Source organism: Lytechinus pictus, unplaced genomic scaffold (assembly GCF_037042905.1).
Source record: "Lytechinus pictus isolate F3 Inbred unplaced genomic scaffold, Lp3.0 scaffold_223, whole genome shotgun sequence".
NCBI lineage: Eukaryota > Metazoa > Echinodermata > Echinoidea > Temnopleuroida > Toxopneustidae > Lytechinus > Lytechinus pictus.
Genome location: NW_026974343.1, coordinates 1 through 23,023, shown reverse-complemented (window position 1 = coordinate 23,023; position 23,023 = coordinate 1). Strand labels below are relative to the sequence as shown.

Genomic DNA, 23,023 nt, shown 5'->3' with positions numbered 1-23,023 from the left:
CAAGAACTAGATTATACACCTCAAATTCAAGCCCAATGATCATTAGTGACACATGATTACCCAGCTACATGTATGTCCAAGTTACCTTACTAAAATGGTCCATTTTGAAGTTATGATGACATGTTAAAAACCATCGAAATCATTATTCTGATTAGATGTTATCGGCTTGACATGCAGCACTTGACCATTTATCATTAAGATTTAACTCACATGCTACATGTTTACCAGCATAAGGTTTTGTCTCATCCTGTAATAATAATGTCTATTTATATAGCGCTGTTACTATGTGCATATACTCAACTCCGCTTTGATACGTGGTATCATATTATTACCCTGGCCGTAGCTGAGCCGCCATATTGGCGCTAAAGCGTCAAGGAATAAATCCTACCGCGTACCCATTCATCTCACCTGGGTTGAGTGCAGCAGTGTGGATAAATTTCTTGCTGAAGGAAAACACGCAATTGCTAGGATCCGAACCTACAACCCTCTTTTTGAAAGGCAAGAGTCAGAACCACTAGACCACGACTCGCCCACACTAGACCACAACGGGCCCACGTAATGTAATGTAATAAAATGAAAAAAATAATGATAAGCTTTGGCTTATTACATGTACTTCTGAACAAGGCTTAACATTGATGATGGTGGAGAACTATCTCATGAAAGAAATACTCACTGTTCTATAACAATAGGGGTATTGAAATGGAACTTGACCTGGTCCCCCGCCCCTGGTGTATTTCCCCAGAAGATGTCCTGGCCGGTGTAGGCCTTGTCTAACGTGTAGCGTAGGTAATGCCTGATGGTCGACGACACCTCAGCTGGAGGGTTGGTGTGCTGCGGTAGCTTCATGCCTTTCTTAAAATCTCTATCCTGCGGGTTTCAAGGAAGCTCAACTACGTTATTAGTGTAACTTAATGGGTGGTTTTTCACAAACTTGGGTCCTGTTTCATAAAGACGTGTTTTAATAACAAATACATAATTTCTATTGCAAGTTTACTATCAGCCAATCTGATCAATTGATTTCAGTAGCTTTAAACTGTGATTGTAAATTGTTATTACAACAAGCTTTATGAAACAGGCACCTAATCCTTAGTGACCCTTTCCTGGGGCCCGTTTCATAAAGAGTTACAACTATGGTAGCTTTGCCATTATGGCAACTACATGTACCATGGTAATGAGCTCAGCAGCCAATCACAATCAAGAATTCCACTGAAGTTACAATAATGGCACAAAGTTACAATAGTTGCAAGTGTTTGTGAAATGGGCTCCTGGGTGCCAAATCAGATTTTCAGCGGATATCTGGGCCCCGTCTTACGAGTTGCGACTGATCCGATTACCCATAACTATGAAAATCCAGCAACGCCAACATCGAAAATGAGGATTTTATTCAAAATGTTTTCTAGATTATAAAATGTATTCTCATACATTCATTGTTGTCTTTACAATTCAGTGTGCTCCTCTGTCAGTTACAAAATCATGTGTAAACTTCCGGTACGAACAAAATTATGACAATGATGGATTTTCATACAGTTGAAATTGATCGAAACAATCACAACTCTCTCTCTAAGATAGGGCCCATCTTAGTAGATTAAAAAATCTCTTTTTTTTACGAGCATCTGCATGGAATATCAAACATTTTCATAGATTTTACGAGAATTCTTCGATAGATTTTCTTCAAACCTTCGCCAACATTTTTCTATACTTCTTTCTGCTTTTTTTTCTTAAACCAACTCGACATCAGAGTGATTTTCCCATTTAAAAGTGAAAGTTAAAGGTCAAGTCCACCCCAGAAAAATGTTGATTTGAATAAATATAGAAAAATCAAATAAGCATAATGCTGAAAATTTGATCAAAATCAGTCTCCTCATTTGCATACCGACTAGGATGTGCATATAACTGTTTTGTGATATTAAGCAAAACTTAAAAATGTCATAACTTTCTTATTTTACATCCGATTTTGATGAAATGTTCAGTGTTATGCTTGTTCGATTTTTCTCTTTTTATTCAAATCAACTTTTTGTTGGGGTGGACTTGTCCTTTAAGAGTGGCTTACTTTTAATTTTTGTAGCTTTCCTTTGAGTGATGAATGCAGTCCTATATGTTGAAAGAGAGAAGGCTTGTAGCGTATCCTGTAAGCAGCTTTCTGTCTTCCACAATGTTTCTAAAAAGAGAAAAAGTATGAGAAAGAAACAATTCGTATTCAGATTATTGCTACATGTTTGGAGATCCACACTGTAAATCCTTTCAATTGGCTCCTTGTATTACTTATACATGTAGCATGCCTTTCACAAAAAAGGTCCAAAGCACACTGTGGTGAAGTGTAAAGCTATAACCCTACACACCCCCTCTCTTTAAAGTGATAGGTCGTACCCCTACACATTCCCTCTCTCTAAAGTATTAAGCTACAAACTTACACACCCCTCTCTTTAAAGTGTAAGGCTATACCCTTAACACTCCCTCTCTTTAAAGTATTAGGCTGTTAGTACCTTGAAACACCCCTTCTCTTTAAAGTGATAGGCTATACCCCTAAACATCCACTCTCTTTAAAGTGATAAGACTATACCCCTAAACACCCCTCTCTTTAGAGTGTTAGGCTATACCTCTAAGCACCTCATTTTTTTACAGTGTTAGGCTATACCCCTTAACACCTCCTCCATGCCACTGGGGAAAGAAAGGGAGTAATCTGGGTCTTCATTTGATGGATGTACAGTGACATCCAATGGTGATAAGAGTCACTGCCCTTGCCAGATTAGGCTGTGTTCAACTTTTCTTTCACCCTTCAAAAACATATTTCGTAAGACCTTTTTGAAACAAAAAAATGAGTGTGCATTCAGGCGATATTTCATTAAAGATATAAAATACCAGTTGTGGTAATGATCTCAAATAGAATCTAATAAAATGACTACCCAAGTGTTTGTATGTCCAGTTATAATTAAGAAAATATATGCCAAATGGCTCTAGAAAAAAGTGCAATTGCTGAGAAATGAGAAAAATAAGCACGGAATTTGACAAAATGTCGGGTATTTATCCAAACAATATTAATACACTTTCCCACATATGTCTTTTTGTATAAGTGATCATCAAAATTATTGATTTTCAAGCTAAGATTTCATGATTTCACAAATAAAAGTTTATTTCAAATTACCAGAACTAATGTAGATCTACAATATGATAATATGGTGGCATTTAACCTTGACTTTAAAGACTTTCTCATAAAATAATTGTTTGCTGCAACCACTTTATTTTACCTTTAAACGGTTTGATTATGTATCCCAAGTTGACCTTTTCTTCCTGTGTCAAACTCAAGAGACTCTGCTTTTATATATTAACTCTGCATTCATCAGAACAACGTCCCTACAAAGCGTTTTACCGAAGTGTTATTACCCCAGTCATTGAATCCTAGCATGCCTGCACACAATGTATGCACTTTCTCCACTCCCTGGGGAGCATCCCAATGAGAGTTAAAAGACTCCATTGCTAGACATACTCCATAGGCTTTCGCCTGACATAACCATGTTTGCCTGCACACAATGTATGCACTTCTTCCATTCCCTGGGGAGCAGTTCAAAGGCCCCATTGCTAGGCATACTACATAGGCTTTCGCCCGACATAACCATGTTTTTTGCCTATTGCAGTTTGATTTGTGACTCTTAACGTTGAAAAATAAAATGGATTGAATACACCCTCAATTGATGTGTTAGGCCTACGGCCATAAAACAAGGTGACAGGGTCAACCATATTGATGACTTTCTATGTCATTCGGTCATCACAAGTTATCAATTTCATGTAGAGCCCTTTCTTCAAAGCAATTTTCAAAGATATCCTCTCTCTCAAAAAATGTGATTTACTGGTTCAAAATGATTTCAAGGAAAAACAAACACATCATACATGTAGCTCAAGATCACCTTGTAGATAGGAGCATTTCATGAAAGGTGTTGTCAGATATTTTATCCAACAAGTCCCATTTAATCCCACAATTGCCATAGAAACAGTGCTTCTCAACCAGTTAAAATCAAGGAAGTTGTCAGATCTAACGATTTGTTTGACAAAAACTGCTAATGAAATGCTCCCTAGAAATATAGGCAACACTTTTTCTCGGCTTTTGCCTCTTACATGTATCTCCTCTTTGAAAAAAATGAAAATAGTAGTATTAACTATTATTATTTTATATTATTTTAGTATTTTATAATTTTGACAGCATAATCACTCAATACTGCACAAATGTGAGCTTCGAATTACTCATCCATAATACAGAATTTTGATTATGTGTCGATATTTAGTCATACTGTGCCATGAGCTACATGTAGGTTGTGAAGTCTATTGGAGCGTTGCAAGAAACTTGCGATCAATTCCAAGTCTATTTTTGGTCACTAAATCAATCATAAGTTTTGAAATTAATTGCACATTTTGATTGCTAATCTACTTCTTGAAACAAGCAGTGTAATATGATTTGCTACAGTTGAATTAGGTCTATCAATCGTATAATTGGAACAGAATATTTGCAATTGATTTCAAATATTTTCTTGCAACACCCCATATATCTCCCTATCATGATCTTCATGTACATGTACATGTATGACCTTGATAGAGAATAAGGCTAAATTGCACATCAGGTAGCATTCGTAATGATTAATGAGACTGTGACAGATATGCAATTAATAGCACTTCAAATAACAATGGATTAGAGTCATGCCATCTGGTTCACTTTAAATTTCTCTCACACAAAACTATGCATTTCATATCACATGACTCTTACAGTCCTGCTTTCATGTGCAGTGTCTCAAGGAATTATTTGTACAATTAAAAAAAATACTAACTTGGCTATAATCTAATGAACGATTTATCCTACATGTATGAAAGTGGAAAGTATAGCCTAGTATGTTTTGCACCTAATTCCAAATTGCGATCAGTCATGTATGAATGATTATGAATCATTATATTTCGCAATAATGCGAATTTCGGACCTTGCTGTGATCATTGAAGAGTGGCAAGAAGCGCTTCAATGAATGATCATGATAATTTCATATTTTTTCTGAGAGATGAGATGATATGCTTTTATTTGATATACAATTCTTAGTATTTAAATTGGTATTAAACATTTCACAAAAGAATTCAAACAACTTGATTGTAGCGGCATGAATATAATTTGGTATATTTGCCATTATCATGTACTGTTTACATGCATGTATCTTGTATACAGAGTCAGTGGAAAAAGAAAGTAAAAAACGTCAATGCAAGATTGTACACAGCGCATTGCTTATTGTGCTCCTTGATTCCAAGAAGTCCAGGAGAAGATGAGTCATGTGGGTGAAGCATCACCCAAAGTATAGAACAAAGAAAGTAAGATTCAGAAGTTGCAAAGATTCAGAAGAAGATAGTCAAGAAATTATATTTATTCCTAAATAAATTGTGAAATTCTCCAGGATTGCAAACAGTTGGTAAGTTTAAATTGCATTATTATCAAAGTTTATATATGTGCTGTCAATTATACCATAATACTGGGTTTCATAAGTCATTCACATTTATGTAATTTTGGCTCAAATTTGAGTGATGGAATTTGGCATTTTGCTCTCTATCGAGCATTACTTCATAATGCATACCTGCCAACCTTTGATAATAAAAAATCAGTATCAAAGCCACGAGGGCCCCGAACGGGTCGCGCGCGAGATGGTTTCCCCCTCCCATGGTAGGGACTCTGCATTTTCTGCATGTAAAATTAGCATTTCTCTACCCCTTTTAAAGCAAATTTACCCTATTTACCATACCACAGGATGACCTACATGTAACGTTAGTCTACTTATATGTAATATAATATCATTTGTCAATTAAACATTAAAACAAAGGTCTTGAAGATATCACGTTTGTGACAAAAAATACACCCAGTTTCATTCAGGTGTGATTTGTTTTCATTGAAATCTATATAGACTTAGGAATAATTTAATTTTTTAATAAATTGTGAGGCCCTCTATTGTTGGAAAGTTTCTGGAAAGATTCTCTTTTTAATCAGAAAAAAAATAATTTCAAGAATACAATTGAGTTTTGGGCCAAGGGATATTTTGTATCATTAATTCAGATTCAAGTTGGCCTACTGTATTAAAAACTGAGTGCAAAAAAATCTAACATTTATTTATCATTTATATCAAGTCTATCATATGCATCAAAATAAGCCAAACATTGTCATCTTATTCATGTTTATATTTCACCACACAGGAGTAGTGACTGAGGACAAGGTTATATCATAAACTTTATTAGATAAGTGCTTGTTGGCATAAGAAAGCAGATTTTCAGCCATGACAAAAACGGAGCCGAAGCTTACGGCGGCATACGCCCGACCCGCAACCACCACTGCACTTGCGGTGCGCCGGTGAGACTGGGAGGCTGAGGCGCAGCAACTCGGGCGCCGGGAGTTTAGGCAAGCGAAGCAAGTAGATTTGGCGTTCAGCTCCGATGGCTCAACTTGACTCGAAAGTTGATAATTTCCTTTCTTTCTCACAAATTTGACAATTATTCGAAAAAATAAAGTACAGATCAATTTTAACATTGCGTAGGGATAGATCTAACTTGAGTAACTGCAGCAGAGCCTCCCCATGTGCACGGCGCGGCCGGCCAAGCGGCCGGGTAATTTAAGCAGCCGGTCAGCAGACTCATCAATGATATTACCAACACACTCTAGACACCAAAACACGACTCATTCACTAACTCATTCCACAATACAAAATCATCCGGCGAAAAGGGCAAAACCTCGAATAAAAAGTGAAATTTTCTTACTAAATCACCATATTTCGCGTCAAAAATATCACCATCGTTAATTCTATACATCGTAGTTAGGAAACAAGGGGTCTAAAAAAGTGAATTTTTCACGGTTTTTCCGATGTTCGTGGATTTTGAAAACGTGTCCTCACTGAAAACTGGCACTTTCGCGAGCCGATGTCAGCCGCCATTTTGTTCTGGAAGTCAACGCTAATATCGGCCGCGCGCTGCTCGTAATTTTCACATGCAATTGCAATGGAACTGTGCACTTAGCACTTAGCCGTGCGCTCCAGTTGTTTATGCGTTAGTCGTATGTTACAGCCGCTTATGCGTTAGTCGCATCATACAGCCGTTTCAATAATTTCAACACTATATTGATTGACCCAAAAATCGGAATTTCGGTTTAAAAATTCGGAATTCGGAATGGAGGCTAAAAAATCGGTATAATTCCGCCAAAATCGGAATGGTTGGCAGGTATGCATAATGTATACATGTACACACAAACCAATAGAAGGTGATTGGTGTTCAGTCAGATTTAATTACTATTAATATGTTATAAAGAGATAATTATGCTTCGTATTATTGTGTGCTATTATGTTCACATGAACTTATTCTTAATTTGATTACACAAGAAGATTATATTGCATTTATTTTCTGAGAGTGATATATAATGCTCACTTCATTTAGTTGTAAGTAGTCAACTGGTGTTATATATTGTGTAGGGTGGTAGGGTCTCATAGCTTAGGCATGAGATCATTGGGTTATTACTCTATTACTATATTATGTTATTATAAACATATCTAAGTACTGTTTGGTTTAGTTTAAGAATCACATATATTATGATTCATCATGGTTTATTATTATTTAACCAGTTATTAGTAAGTGTCTGTTATATATTTTCTGTTCGCCTATATTAATTTCAGTATTATTTGCTTTAAGGTAATAAGGGCATTAAAGGGATGAAGATGTTTATTAACTATAATTACAATTATTAGGCCAACAAGATAATAAGTTTATATTGCACATATTCAGATTTAATCTGATATTGATTACAGTTATTGATTACCAATTTATTATTGTTTACCAAACAACAATTATTCAACTCAAATAATATGATCAATTATTGAGGTTTCCTTTAATCACGTTAATATCCTTGACCGTTGTATATTGCATTAGTATCATTGAGACTTATTCCCTGTGGGTATATAAGAAGTTATTTACAAGTTATTCAGTCATGTTTGAATTATGTTACTGTTGGCAAATTAATATTAACACTGTGTTTATATGTTTATTTGTTTATTCAGCGAACCGCTCAATTACCGCTCAATTACCGCTCAATCGCTCAATCGTCGTGCAATTGTTGAAGTACTGGTTGTTGACAGTTGATGCTGGTTAAAGGTTTCTTCGCTGGTCGTTGGTTATGTCGACCTAGAAACTTCATTACAAGGCCGTATTTGATGTCAAGTTGTTGATTTATGTGTCGTCATTATTACGGAAGAAGTTGAAGAAGGAATAAACAGACAAGTAACTGTAAAGCTGTTTGAGTCTTCAATTAGCGTGTTCGAACTAAGCAATTAAGAATTTCCACGTGTAGTCTAAGTTAGGCAGCTACATTGATATTTGACTGCAGTTACCTTGACATTTGTACAAGGTTACAATTAGATTAATTTTTCTGATTTAATTTCCTGTCCAAATAAATAAAACAAATGAAAAATTTCATATGAAATGAAAGCATACCGTCTCAGCTCTCTCAATAAAGAAAGAAAGTCATTATCAATGAAGCATTGTAAGTTACGCTTTACTGATCAAAGGAAGGTCTCATATGCATTATCACACTAAATGAATTGTATTAAATCATTCATGCCAGACTGACTACAATTTGCAACTAGGTGAAAGACAAAAGCTATATTTTTCTTTTCCATAGGATATACAATTCATTAGAATTTACAATAACCAGATTGGAATTTTTTGACCCACAGCAAAGTTCTTAATTTCCTTCCTAAATATCATGGGAAAAAATGTCAAGCTCACAATGATAATTCCCATCTTTCCTACAAATTTTTGTTTATATTTGAAGAGGAAGTCCACACTGACATCTAGTTTAATTCTAATAAAAGCACAGAAATTAACAAATTAAAGAATATTTGGCAAAAATCAAAACATTTTGGAAGTTAAATTCTGTGACGTCACATGCAAGCACCACCCTACATATCGTGTGATATATATGTCTCAGAAAGTTGATGCTGATGGCACTGATATATTAAAGGAGAATGAAACTCTTAGAGCAAGTTAGCTTTTGCGAAAGCAGAAAAATCAAAGAATAAGATCAACAAAAGTTTGAGTAAAATAGGACTAGCAATAGAAGAGTTATGAGCATTTGAATGTCGAGATCACTAATGCTATGGAGATCCTCCCATTGGCAACGCAACCAAGATCTATGATATCACAGATGAACAACTTTCCCCGTTTGGACACTGAAAATATACCCCAAGGCCCAAAACATCTCTTTTTGCTCATTCTAATCATATGACAAACGATTCATCAATGATATAATGTTCTGAAACCTCTGTACTTGTCCTCTCATAAAGAGAACACCTCACCTTGTGATAGATTCTATAAAAGTGAGAATATAAGTGAAATAAGTACTAAAGCAATGAGGGAGTTGTACATGTACGTGTGTGACATCACAGATCTTGGTCGCATTGCCAATGGGAGGATCTACATGGCATGAGTGATCTCAATATTCAAATGCTCATAACTTTCTTATTATTCATTCAATCTTCCTCAAACGTTCAACAATATGTTTCTTTGATTTTTCTCTTTGATATGGATTCAGCTGGTTTCAAGGGTTTCATTCTCCTTTAAGTAATCTTAAACCATGTATGGAATTTATATTGATATGAAGGAGACTCCAATGTGATATCACAAAATCAAACTAGGAAATATCCTCATTATTTAAATTTTTAAGGATTTCTCTTAAACCTGATTTTCTGTAGTTTCAATGTTTTTACTAAAAATCCTTATGTCAGGGTCAGTTTATATACTTACAGGATCTTTCTCTGGGTTGCAGACCTTGACATAGAGGATGTGATCAAGGAGCCAATCTATGGGCTTATCCATGTGAAACATCAAGAAGAATTCAGCAACCAAGTTCAGATCACTTGACTTGAAGAGTTTACCTGTAAGAAATTGACAGGATAGTTGTTGATTCATAACACGTTAATAAATCCTCCTCCCCCTCCTCCTCCCCCTCCTCCTCCCCCTCCTCCTCCCCCTCCTCCTCCCCCTCCTCCTCCTCCTCCTCCTCCTCCTCCTCCTCCTCCTCCTCCTCCTCCTCCTCCTCCTCCTCCTCCTCCTCCTCCTCCTCCTCCTCCTCCTCCTCCTCCTCCTCCTCCTCCTCCTCCTCCTCCTCCTCCTCCTCCTCCTCCTCCTCCTCCTCCTCCTCCTCCTCCTCCTCCTCCTCCTCCTCCTCCTCCTCACCATCATCATTAGCTCTCTCTCATTTGTAAATGTATATCAACCATTTACAGTAGTGCATAAAACAGGGTTGCAGATAAAATTTGAAAAAAATGCAGTTTTCATGCTAAATTTCAAGCAAAGGCCTACATGTACATGTAGTATTCATGCTAAAATTACTGATTTTATGGGATTTATCAGATATTGATATTGTTAATAATCGTGAATAACAGGAAATACAAGCAGATCTTTTGTGGAATTTGAAGATAACAGGAAAAGGAAATCCATAAAAACATGTTTTTGAAAAATAATACAAGGTCTACCATATCCATCCAATCAGTGAATATACTTTTGTATTTTCTGATAAAAAAAATCTACCCAGATCAGAAATACCAGGTATTTTTTAAGTGTGAAAGCAAAGGACTTATAAACGGCCCTGAAAGAAAATACCTGTAAGTTAGCAGGTAAAAAAAAAATGACAAGAATAGTTGCAGGGAGCATGAAAAAAACAAACTATAAGGAGCACTTTCAGTGTGAGGCCTTTCTAACGGCCCTGTCACATCAGTCCATGCAAACCTTGCAGGTGAGTTGTGGGCAATCCCCTGCAACTAACCTGCGACAAAGTTTTATGCAAGTTCAAAACTTTCCTGCGGGCAAATCAGACTTGGGTGCGCTCCTGCTGCCTGCAAAATACTGTCAATGGTAGCAAAAAAAAATCACCAACAAGTTATACGGAACACTTGCACGGAACATTGCGACAGGGCCTTAAGATTCGGACAAGTTCTTGTAATTTACAGGTGACCCAAAAGGATTCAGGCTTACATTCTTCTTCCTTTTCCCTTCCTTCCCTTCCCTTTCTTCCCTCGCTCCCCCCTCCCTCCTTCCATCTCTTAGATTCTAATTCTCTCCATCTCTCATTCTCTCTCTTTATCTTTTCTTTTTCTTCCATTTGAGCATTCTATTTTCCCATCTGTCACACCATGACCGCCACATTGCAATATGGTGTCAGAAGATCATCCACATTGGTGATTTTCAATTCTTCCTATTTCTGCAAATGGTCCAATTCTTGCAAGTGGCATACTCGTTTGCATCTTCGCTAATGCCATACTACCGCAAAAAGCAATCACCAAAATTGGTCTTTTCTGGTCAGTCCAATATTCCTAATATATGCGTTCTCCATTCCGAAACATGTATAGACAACCAAGGTGGAATCCATTACATTTTATACTTTTCATTGCAGTTTATATTGTCTACTGCCAAAATAAAATTTCAAATACCTCAAATGACAGAGAAATATCATTACATTTCAAAAATTCTCACTCTGATACCAAGAAATTGTCAAAATATAATACTCTATATTCCCATGTAATGACCTCCACATATTTGTATGGTTTCAGAATATTGCCCAATTGTTTTTATTTTTTCATTATAAGATCCAAAAGAAGCATGTTTAAAGTGAAAATCTGAGCTACATGTATTTGAGCTGATTTTTCTTTAAAAATGTAAACTGGCCTGTCTGAATGGGAGATTTTAAACACATTCTGAATGATATAGGCCTATTTCATTAGACAAACAACGCATACGTGCACTGAATTGTCTAAATTCAGACCAGAAAACAGACTGTGGGAATTCATGGACAGTATACATATCTCACTAAAATTGAAACATGAGCATGAAGCACAAGATGACATGACACCAATCCGTTGATTAGATACATGTAGGCCGACCTACCGGTCAGTCCACCCAGCCATATGATGATATGGGTTCTAAATGTTGAGATTCACGGAGAAGGCATTCAGAAAGCAAGCTTATTCATTACTAAACTTGTGATTGGGAAATCACTTCTCTTTGTTTAAATCCACTTTATAGAAGGAAAATATGATTTTTTTGTGATTGTATAGAATACATGATTCTCTGAGAAATATCATAACTATTAAAGGGATGGTCCAGGCTGAAAATATTTATATCTAAATACATAGAGTAAAATTCACAGCGCAAAATGCTGAAAATTTCATCAAAATCGGAAAAACAAATAGCAAAGTTATTGAATTTTAAAGTTTAGCAATATATTGTGAAAACTGTTATAATGTATGCACATCGTTATGAATATTCATTAGGTGGGCTGATGATGTCACATCCCCACTTTCCCTTTTCTTATGTTATTATATAAAATCATAAATGTGTCATTTTTTTCATACATGTATAAATGATGTCAATTATGATGAAATAAGTAGGGGCAATACATAACTAATGCAATTAATCAGTTGTCAATCCAATTTTTTTAGTTCTTGGTAGAAAAATGTTGAATAAACCTAGTTTCATACGATAAAATACAAAAGAACAAGTGGGGATATGACATCATCAGCCCACCAAATGAATATTCATAAAGACATGCCTAGAACTGTTTCACCGGAATAATGCAAATCTTTAAAATTCAATAACTTTGTTATTTGTTATCCGATTTTGATCAAATTTTCAGCATTTTGCTCTGTGAATTTTACTCTATTTATTGAGATATAAATATCTCCAGCCTGGACCATCCCTTTAAAACACTCATGATGGTTTTCCATCTTCTGTCTTTCCAAATTAAATCATTCACAGCAGACCATGCTTCTTTGACCGGAACCCTTTTCAATAAATCAGTCCGAAAGGGAGCCAGTTGTCATGGTAACTGCATATATGACTATATTAGACCCGACAGGATAGGATGGGCGAAGCTTTAGTTTAACTGGTACTCGACAAATGAACTTCGACAGTATGAGGGATGAATTTTGCTTTAAGTTAGCACAACTCCCATTCAGTAATTCTCTGTGACTGATCTGGACCTGGGGTCTGTTTCATAAAACCTGTTACAATAACGAATTTGCAATAACAGTAAAACTACAATAACTAATTTTTCAATTCGATAGGTTGATCTTAAACTTGTTATTAGAGAAATTGTGCATTTGTCATTATAATAACTCTTGGCGAAATGGGGCCCCGAGGTCCGTTTCATAAAACCTGTTATACAATTAACCAAATTTGCACTAACAGTTTTTATACAACTACTGAAATCAATCAATTTGGGTCTTTGTCATTATAACAACTCTTTGTGAAATGGGACCCGGGGTCCGTTTCATAAAACTTGTTATATAACAAATTTGCAATTACAATTTAAAGCGACTGAAATCATTCCATTTGTTTCGCTAATAGGAAGCTTGCTGAAGAAATTGTGCCTTATAAGTTATTAGAACAAGTCTCTATGAAACGGGACCCTTGCTCCTGTTGGCCCAACCCTTTCAGTAATTCAAAAAAATTCAACTTTCATATATCGATGGCCAGGTGCAGATAAGCAAAATGACTACATGTATAACAATAAAAGCGTAAATTACATGATGTGATAGAATTGCATTTATTATTAAAACAATGATGTACTTTGCACTTAATTATCAGTTGATGATTAGTATCGAATATTCTAAAGGTTTCTAGTTTCATGTTCATCCCTTTTTTTGTTTGTTTGTTAAGTACCAGGAGTTTCCTGACAGGATGGATGTATATCATTACTCCATTTAAAGGGATAATTCAACCTGACCTTATTAAAGTTTAAAAAAAACAATAATCTTTAAAATATTTATGAAGGCTGGGAAAAAAATCATTGAAAAATATTAGTTAAGAATTTCAGTTTTTATTTTAGTGAGGTCCAGCCCCCCCATCCCCTGTTTTAGAGATGATATCATGGGTACATGTACACTAAATCATCATATTAAATAGAAAAATATCATAATAATCTAATAATCTTCTTTTATGAACGCAGAAACAATCCATTAACCTACATAAATGCTTTCATTTTTTTTCTCAAGCGCAGAGCAACATAATATAGAATGTATATGATAAAGACAGCTTGGATGGGGGGCAAATCTCATTTTAAAAATCTGAATGGATTCGTCATACGAGAGAGTGTGAAGTGTGTCATTGTGTTTTCAAATATTATCAGACTGATTAGATTCCGAGCTTTCTAAATATGATTATTGTCACCTCTTCAAAGGCCCCCAAAAAATGTACATTCATATTTCCCTTCATCATGACACCCTAGGGGCCTTTCACACAAACCATAATTTTTGCATTAGACTACTAAAATCCTGTCTAATCATCAAGAAAGTTGGATGAAAGAAGAAAACAGGTTTAAATAGTCATGACACTGTATCAGTGGATCAAGGGTCAATGGTTTTTTTTTTCGTTTTTTTTTTGCATATATAATATAAAATATTCCTGATCAATTAAAATGAGGGAATTGATAATGTAAATTACACTTAGTATTTCTGTTTTGTGTGTGTGTATTTGCTGAAAATTGTATCCATTTAAGTATTAGACATCATGACATTATAACATGAGAAAATATTGAAATATTTGAAATTCCACTTAAAACACGAAATGAAGTCATCAATCATTTACCTGTATATACAAGCTGTGCCCTGTGTTGTGCATGTACATGTAAGTTTATCATTTTTACATCACATCTTATAAAATGGTTGTGTTATGTTTGATATTATTTTTACACATGAGCTACATGTCTCTATCAAGCTCCTCGAATCTGTAAAGTCAAGAGGCTTCTTGAATTATACAAACCAAGGGTTTAATCCTGAAATAGAGTAGGCCTTACTGAAAACAAGCAAAATGAACTTCATGTAATCATTCATATTTAGATAATATTGTATTGCCCAGATTATAAAAACAATAGAAAATATATCTATGACAAGTCTACAGCAACATCTCTGTGTTTTACACACATACCTGTTATATTTATAGTTCATGACATTGACAAACAGCTCCTTTTTTTTTGGGGGGGGGGGGAACAAATTCATTAATAAGCATTTCCCTTGTTTTTTTCTGCTTATCACATCTTTTAAACTTAAGTCTAATTATAGATTTTTTTAGAAGCGCAACTAACACATAATACCCAGCTATTATTAAATTAAAATGTCTGCTATTTCTTGACAGACACATCATTGACACCTGGGACAATGTCTTTGTAGTTAATGATTTTAAGAATACAGAAAGTACTTTGCTTGTTTTTAAGCATCAAATGATGTTTTGGAATTCCCTGCGGCATTTTCTGGAGTCAGAAGAAGGGACATACAGAAAATAGGAATGTCAAATGTCTTGTTTTCTTCCTAAATTCTTTAATTCTTTGTAAACATGATGAATTTTATATTGTATTAAAAGTTTGAAATGCCAAATCAATGATAATGATAATAATAATGATAATAAAGATTATAATAATAATAATAATAATTAGAATAATAATAATAATAGCAATAATACTTACAATAATAATAATAATAACTAGATTTTAATTCGTCATGCGGACGAATTAGGTGGTCTGTCCTTATTCTCGCCATCATGATCACCATTACCATGTTCCAGCAGATCAATATGATCTTCATGATGACAACGGAATGTTCATTATGGATGGAATACTTGTGAAAGACGGGAGATGATAAAGCACTGTGAAAATGGTCTCTTTGATATATGACAATACATGTGATATGAAAAAAGTAATTATAGTCTGTTTTATCTTGCTAAATTTTAACTTTTATACCTTTTAATTATCATAAAGGATCATGTACGAGGTGGTAAAAAAAAAAAAAAAAAAAAAAAAAAAATCATCTTGTTTACCCCAGGACTCGAACCTGCGCCCCCGAGAACGCAAGTCAAGTGCGTTATCCATTGAGCCACGACATTCCCCATAGAGATTACACGTAAGCAAATTTGAGAATTGCAAATCCAATTTTGCAAGCGAAAAACGGGCATGATCCCGGCATCTGATAAAAAAATGGAGGGCACACTTCCGAAAGCTGAGAATCTCAGCTACAACATATTAAAAGCTCAGAGACAACTGACAAGAAAAAGTGGAGATATAGCTCACGAAATAGAGGAATGTAGAATCTAGTTTTGAGAAAAAGTCATGTCCCATAGAGATTACACGCAAAATGAGGAAAAATGACATGCCTCTTTTGATCGCTATTTTACGCCATGATGCGTTTTTCAAAATGAAAATTCATGTTAACTGAGGAGAATGAGTACATTCTAAACTACAACATATCGAAAATTGGGCGAAAATTGACCAATATTCACAGAGTTAAAGCCTAATTTGCATAATTATTATGACGTCATAACAAGGAAAATGGATATTTTAACTTCCGACGCCATTATGATGACGTCATGATCAAATTGAGGGACAATGGTGACATGAAATCAAATCTACAACTCATACTCTATCGATATATGAAAAAAAAATGGGGGTCAACGCACTATTTAAAGAGCTACAGTGAATTTTTAATAGGCATGTTTTTGCCCATATATGGCCTATAGTAAGAGCTAGCGCGCACACGTGCTGCAAACTTTAACGGGTGTTAATTTCGTTATTAATGGTCGTAGAAGGTTGATGAAGGTATCAAATTGCTCAGAATTATATTATCAATGCAATGATATAAAAAAAAACGGCGTTTCTGCGTTGCGTTGAAGGCGTTACGCACGGAAACGCGCGTGCATACGTGTGCATGCGCAAATTTTTGAAATGCTTAAAATGACCTGAAACGTACTCTACTTTGGTCAAAAAGTGATTTTGAGCAATTTGAAATTTTGACGAGCGCGTACGCGCGCGTCGTGACCACCAGGTGACCTTTGATGACATGAACTGTTGACCCTTGACCTGAAGTTAATGTGATGTAAATATTGTTAATTTTTGATAATTGATAATGGAGATATGATTGATAATGTGATTTTACAAAATGGCGTCTAGATGACGTCATCATGACCTGATGACCTTGAAAATGTTATTGTCACGTCTTATGACAATGACCTTTAACTGTGCCAAAATTGAAAGAAATTGACAAAACCGATCTGGAGTTATCCTTGGAACGAAAAATTGGCGGAAATAAATAAAAATAAATAAATAATAATAATAATAAAGAAGAAAGAAAATTCTGACAAAACTAATAGGTGATCTGTCGTTGACAGACCACCTAAAAATGATAATGATAATGATAATAATAACAATAATAATAACTGTAGCTATATAAACCTACATGTAGGCTGCGTTTATCAATTTTTCCCAGTTAGAAACGCATTTCAAAACATCGTTTCAAAATGCCTTTCCAAATTAATGCCTTTGAAAAGAGTTGCTTTTACCAACTAATCAAACAGTCTGAAAACCAACCTTGTCACTATACAGCTGTATTATGTTTGACCGGAGATGGTAGTGCCGATGAGAAGGAGGCCGCTCTCATTACTCTTTCTAAAACTAGTTTCCTGGAAACTGATTCAGGAAACCAGTTTGGAAGATCGCTTTACTAGCGTTCCCATTTGATCACACGAAAGTGGTTTTCAAAATCAAGTTCACGTAAAGCGATCTTGTTGCTATGGAAACGCTCTCAGTAGGGTGACACATTTTGCGCGAACGGTTGTGTCCTCACTTACGCTAAAACCAGTTTAACAAGGCAAAGCGATCTTGATAACTACATCTTGATAACTACATTGCGAGGTGGTTTTTTGAACCGGTTTGGAAGATCGCCTCCAAAACCGCTTTGACCATTCTCACTACATGTTAAACTAGTTTCCACTAAACTAGTTTCCAGTAAGCTAGTTTTAGGAAGGTAGTGAGAACAGTGTCAAGGTGACACATTTGCTCCTGCAAGATATGCTCCGGTCTTGATATCTCAGAGGGCATAGGGTTTAATTGAGTTAGGGTTGTAACAGAGTTTTTGTTCAGAATAATGTTATAAAAGTTATGATGACATTTCAAAAACTTAACGGAGGTTAAGATTTCAATGTTGATGACACCACCGTCGGAAAAGCGGCGCCTATAGTCCTGCTCTGCTATGCAGGCGAGACAAAAATAGCCACCGTAATGAAAAAAAAAACCTTTCCATGGTTTTTCATGAACTGGGTACATGGGTTTTCTCACTAAAAATCACTTGACATAAACAAACTGAAAGTATTCAATCAATATTTGGTTCAATCATCCACATCACACAATGTAAACAGAAAACCTTGTTTTGCTTTTTTTAAACAAAAAAGTGGGACTTCCTCAGAGGTAAAAATCACCTTGAAACTTAATACATATGGAAAATTTAATACCTTGTAGAATAATACAGGTACATGAAAATTAAATCTACCAGTATTCTAATACGTGGAACCTTGGCACAACAACTAAAACACAGAATTATTCACAAGGTTTGCATTTTGCATAATAGGATTAATAGCAAGAGGATGGATTATCTATAGATCACCAAAACCCCTGGAATGAAAATGTAGATAAGTTATATATATATACATACACTGTACATATATATATATATATAAATACACACACACACATGTATATTAGATCGTTTATATGTACAGTCCGACCTCTCTTATCCGGCCTCCCCTTATCCGGATCTCTCTATTATCCGCACGCACACTTGCCAAGATTTTTTTTTTTTTCAATTCAATCAAATCTAGTACGTGAGGAAATGAGATTGCAATCTAAACTCAATTCTATACGCAAACTCACTTTGATTAAATATATTTTCCAATATAGTCTACCTAAAACAACATTATGTTTCATGAAAATATCTCACCCAAATCACCGAAAGAACTTAGGCAGGATAATTTTCCAGTAAATCGGGGCGCAGTGCAAACATTTCATCACGTTCTCTTTTTGTTTCCCGGGAAAAACAACACATGTCTCACTAGCTCACGCTAGGCCTCAATACGGACAGCGCCATCTTTCATGTTTGAGCCTACAGTCGGTATAACAATGGCTGACATTGCGAAGCTGCGATACCCACCGCGATGATCTACTTGTAAAACTTAGTTTCATCAAGTAATTCATTCTCTTTCTTTCGAGGTATGCTCGATATGTATACCTCAATCATTTTAGCAGGTAAATTATCCAACAGTTTTGGCCATCGTTCGATTTCATTTCCGTAAAAATACCGCCTATAATTTGCACTGACACTGCAGTGAATACTGTCTGTATGCCCACTACAGTAGATAACGTGTAGCTACCGCCGTTGCGGAGATCGAGGCAGCAGCTGCGTGTATTTAATATTGGGTCTCCCAGATCCGGATTGGTGGTGGTCCCAACGTGTCCGGATAAGAGAGGTCGGACTGTATATGTATATTAGATATACACACACCACACATGTATATTACATGTAGATGGTTTCAAACTGTCTCGACCACACGAATCCCAGTTCAATTACAAGAACTTTTTCAGGCTAAAAAATACCTGTTAATTAATATGCATTCACACCGCCCCAAAACATACCCTTTGGGATAAGTTCCTGAAGTTACAAGCATGCGCAGTATGGTCTGATAAGGAAGCAAGGCGAGAGATTTAAAAATTGCGAGCTCAGATCCACCCACGGCGCCCGCGACCAACTAAATGACAGGCTAAAAGTTCCCGTAATTTGCTTTCACACTGCCAAAATACCTGTGACCTTGAAAAATCCATGCAAAAGTTCTTGTAATTTTGACAAGTTCCTACTATGATTTATTTTCTTTCGGGAGATTATGCACGATTTGCTTTCACACTGCCAAATTTACCCCATATTTTCTGATAGGGGTAAATTTCCCGATCAGAAAATACCTGGGCTGACGAACTTCGAGGTGGTCTGATACCACCTACTGATGTGATACAGAATATCACAGAGAGGACCTTATACGATTATCAAGTTAGAAAAAAAGGGAAAAATGAGAAATTACCATTTATCCTGATTATTTGCAATGGTGTAACCATGACAACACAGTACCTGACACATTCTAAAAATGTGACTTTGCATGTCACTTCATTCCAATACCAATGATTGTTCCAAATCTTAAAGGGGAAGTTCACCCTGATGAATGGTTTAATGTTAAATACCAGAAAAATAATAAATCGGTGAAAGTTTGAGGAAGCTCCATCAAAGGTTAAATTACAATTTTTACTTTTTGATTCGTGACATCATTTCTAGCTGCTCTTTTTGTTGCGTAATATAAAATGCATGTATTTCAATTTCTTGATAGTAAATGATGACTATTTTTTGTTTCTTTCAGGAGCAGATGTGCAATGATTAGTCTGTTGATAAACAATAAAAAACATTCACAATTTTTGAGAAAATTACATTCCATTGATATTTTCATTACCCAATAGTAGCTTCCCTATGGAAGCTGCTCCCATACATGTACGTCACAAATAACAAAATACTATTAAAATTCTAAAAACTTGTTAAATCTTTGGTTTTTTGTTCAAACCTTAACAAATGTTTTTATTACTTTTTCAGCTTTGCATTTAACAAAATTTTCATCAGGGTGAACTTCCCCTATAAAAGGCATCTTGCGCGCAAACTGAGGAAGGAGTTCAATCTGCAAATTTGAAATGGACTGACTGATCAGCTAAAAACAGTACGCATACATTAGACCATGGGCGGAAATCACAGGGGGGACAGGGGGACGCGTCCCCCCTACCCATAATAGTTGGGGGGGACACAAAATCAAATGTCCCCCCTACTATTTTTGGTTTTTTATGATGGAAAGAAATACATCATTTAAAATCGAAATAAAACATGTATTTTGTACGAGGTGACCTTACTTTTTGGTTGTCAATTTTTTTTTGGTCAAAATGACCTTACATTTGGGGTGATAACCTTTTTTTATTATTATTTTTTTTTTTGCTTGTCAAATTTTCCAGCCCCTGGTCCCCCTACCTTTGGGGAGATATTTCCACCCTTGCATTAGACCTACGTATACCCTTCCCTCTTCAAAATGTTCAAAATATTGATTGATGACTAGTGTCATGAATGGGGAAGCACAAAATTAATGACTCTTTAAGAATAATTCATTTATTCATAAATTTATCTATAAATTTATAAATGAATAATAATGAATGAATAACAAATTTATTCCTTCTTTATACTATTTGGGATTTCATTAAACAAGAAGCCTTCTCCAAGTCCTGTTAAAGGTGGTTATCACATACCATCAGTTTAGAAAGCGGTTCATGATGAACGCCTCACCCCCCCCCCCCCACCCCCTTGTTGTGACCCACTGAAAAATAATTGGCCAAACCCTGTACAACCCAGGGCTGTCATTGAAAATTCTGGGCCCCGTCTTACAAAGAGTTAAAATTGATCCGATCATAGTAACTCTATGGAAATCCATCAGTGTCATAATTTTTTTCTACAAAATACTTGCACAATGTCCTCTGTATATACAAAGAGAAGCACAGTGAATTTTCAAGAAAACAATGAATGCATGAATATACATCATAGCTAGAAAATATTTTGAACAAACATGCAAAATAGATAATGACGTTGCTGGCCGTCCATAGTTATGATTGATCGGATCAATCGTAACTCTTTGTAAGACAGGGCCCCGGGGTAAACTGCCATGAACCCCTATCTATTATGGGCAATGTGTGATCACCCCTTAAGTGTTAACTGCTTTTGCCGGGATGGATGTCGGCAATCAAGTGAACAACAAGAGGCTTGTTCAGAAACAGCTGGAGTATCCATTCATTTCCTTTTTCTTTAATCCCCCCACCGACCCTGCATGGTTGTCATACTATGAAACTCAAGTGTACAAGCCAATTACCGTAGCAAGTTCAACTTATGAGATGACCAGCATATTCATAACTTGTTCAGTATACACACCAAGGTCAAGTACTGATAAAACAAATTGAGAAATGGAGGGGGGGGGCTGTTATTTCAACATCAACACCATGTATCATACAACATACACTGTATATTTTTCATCACTATTTGAACCTCTATAATCAAGAAATCTATAAAATGTCAATGTAATTTATGAGATATCAGATATTTTCATCGCCGTTCTCTCTATAGCAAAATCCCTCTTGAAAAGTGATTGATCTCGTTAAAAGTAGTTCATTTTGACAGATTGAACACAGGGGCATTTGATTTTAATCTTCATACATGTACATTATTACCCACTGCTACCCGAAAAAGATGGTCACTGTAAAGTCTATAGAAATTACAGAACTTGGTTGTAAGTGTCTTAATAAGGTCGATTCTATGAGACATTTTTGAAAGAATTACAGGTAATTTGGCCGGTGCTTCTCATTTCCTGGTCCCCATTTCATTAATAAAAAGTTGCTGTGATAGAAACTCTTCCTGGAACATCACTTTTCATAGAAAGAGCCAATTAAAAAGCTGAATTTCCACTGTTGTCATGGTAGTTGATGTTCCAGTAATAAGACTTGCTACCATATCATTTTTTTATGAAATGGGACCCAGGGCCCTGTCACATATATCTTTTTTAATAACGAATTTGCAATGACACTTAAAAGCTAAGTACTGAATTATATAGTATTATAAAAAAAATTGTGCATTTATTATTCCAAAAAGTCACAGCGCCCAGGAGTTTCAAGGAATTTTTAAAGGTGTTCATGAATAATTAAGGAAATGAAAACTTTCTATGATTTTGCAATAAAATTATAGGGATTCTAAGACTAGAATCAAAGACTGACCACAATATAAAATAAATAACTTTCAATATTCACTTTCATAGTACTCAACTTCAAATACAGATACTTAATATATCTGTCCATACATTCATTATTTCTTTTTTTTATCTCTAATAATTTGTCAAATTACAGCTTGCTGTTGTTACAAATGAGGCATTGATACTTTTATATCTGTTAACATTAAAATGGTTGAATGATTTTAATATCGGGTTTCTCTAGCTTTTTTGTTTCATTGAATTCCCCAATGCTGTGAAAATATCTTTTGTTCTACTCTAATCAACCACATGTCTCTCTTATATCCTGTACATTACAGTAATAATTATGCAATTG

General features: G+C 35.4%; 1 protein-coding gene across 1 annotated transcript; it reads right to left on the bottom strand.

Moving 5' to 3' along the window:
• Positions 1-673: 673 nt before the first annotated feature.
• Positions 674-11,152, bottom strand: LOC129261382 (alpha-1,3-mannosyl-glycoprotein 4-beta-N-acetylglucosaminyltransferase B-like; the record flags this gene model as incomplete). The annotated part of the gene is made up of 4 exons (XM_064115552.1): positions 11,026-11,152; positions 9,796-9,926; positions 2,051-2,158; positions 674-867 (listed from the first exon to the last, which is right to left on the bottom strand). Coding segments are annotated over exons 1-4 (560 nt in total), but the record flags the coding sequence as incomplete, so codon positions are not given.
• Positions 11,153-23,023: the final 11,871 nt, after the last annotated feature.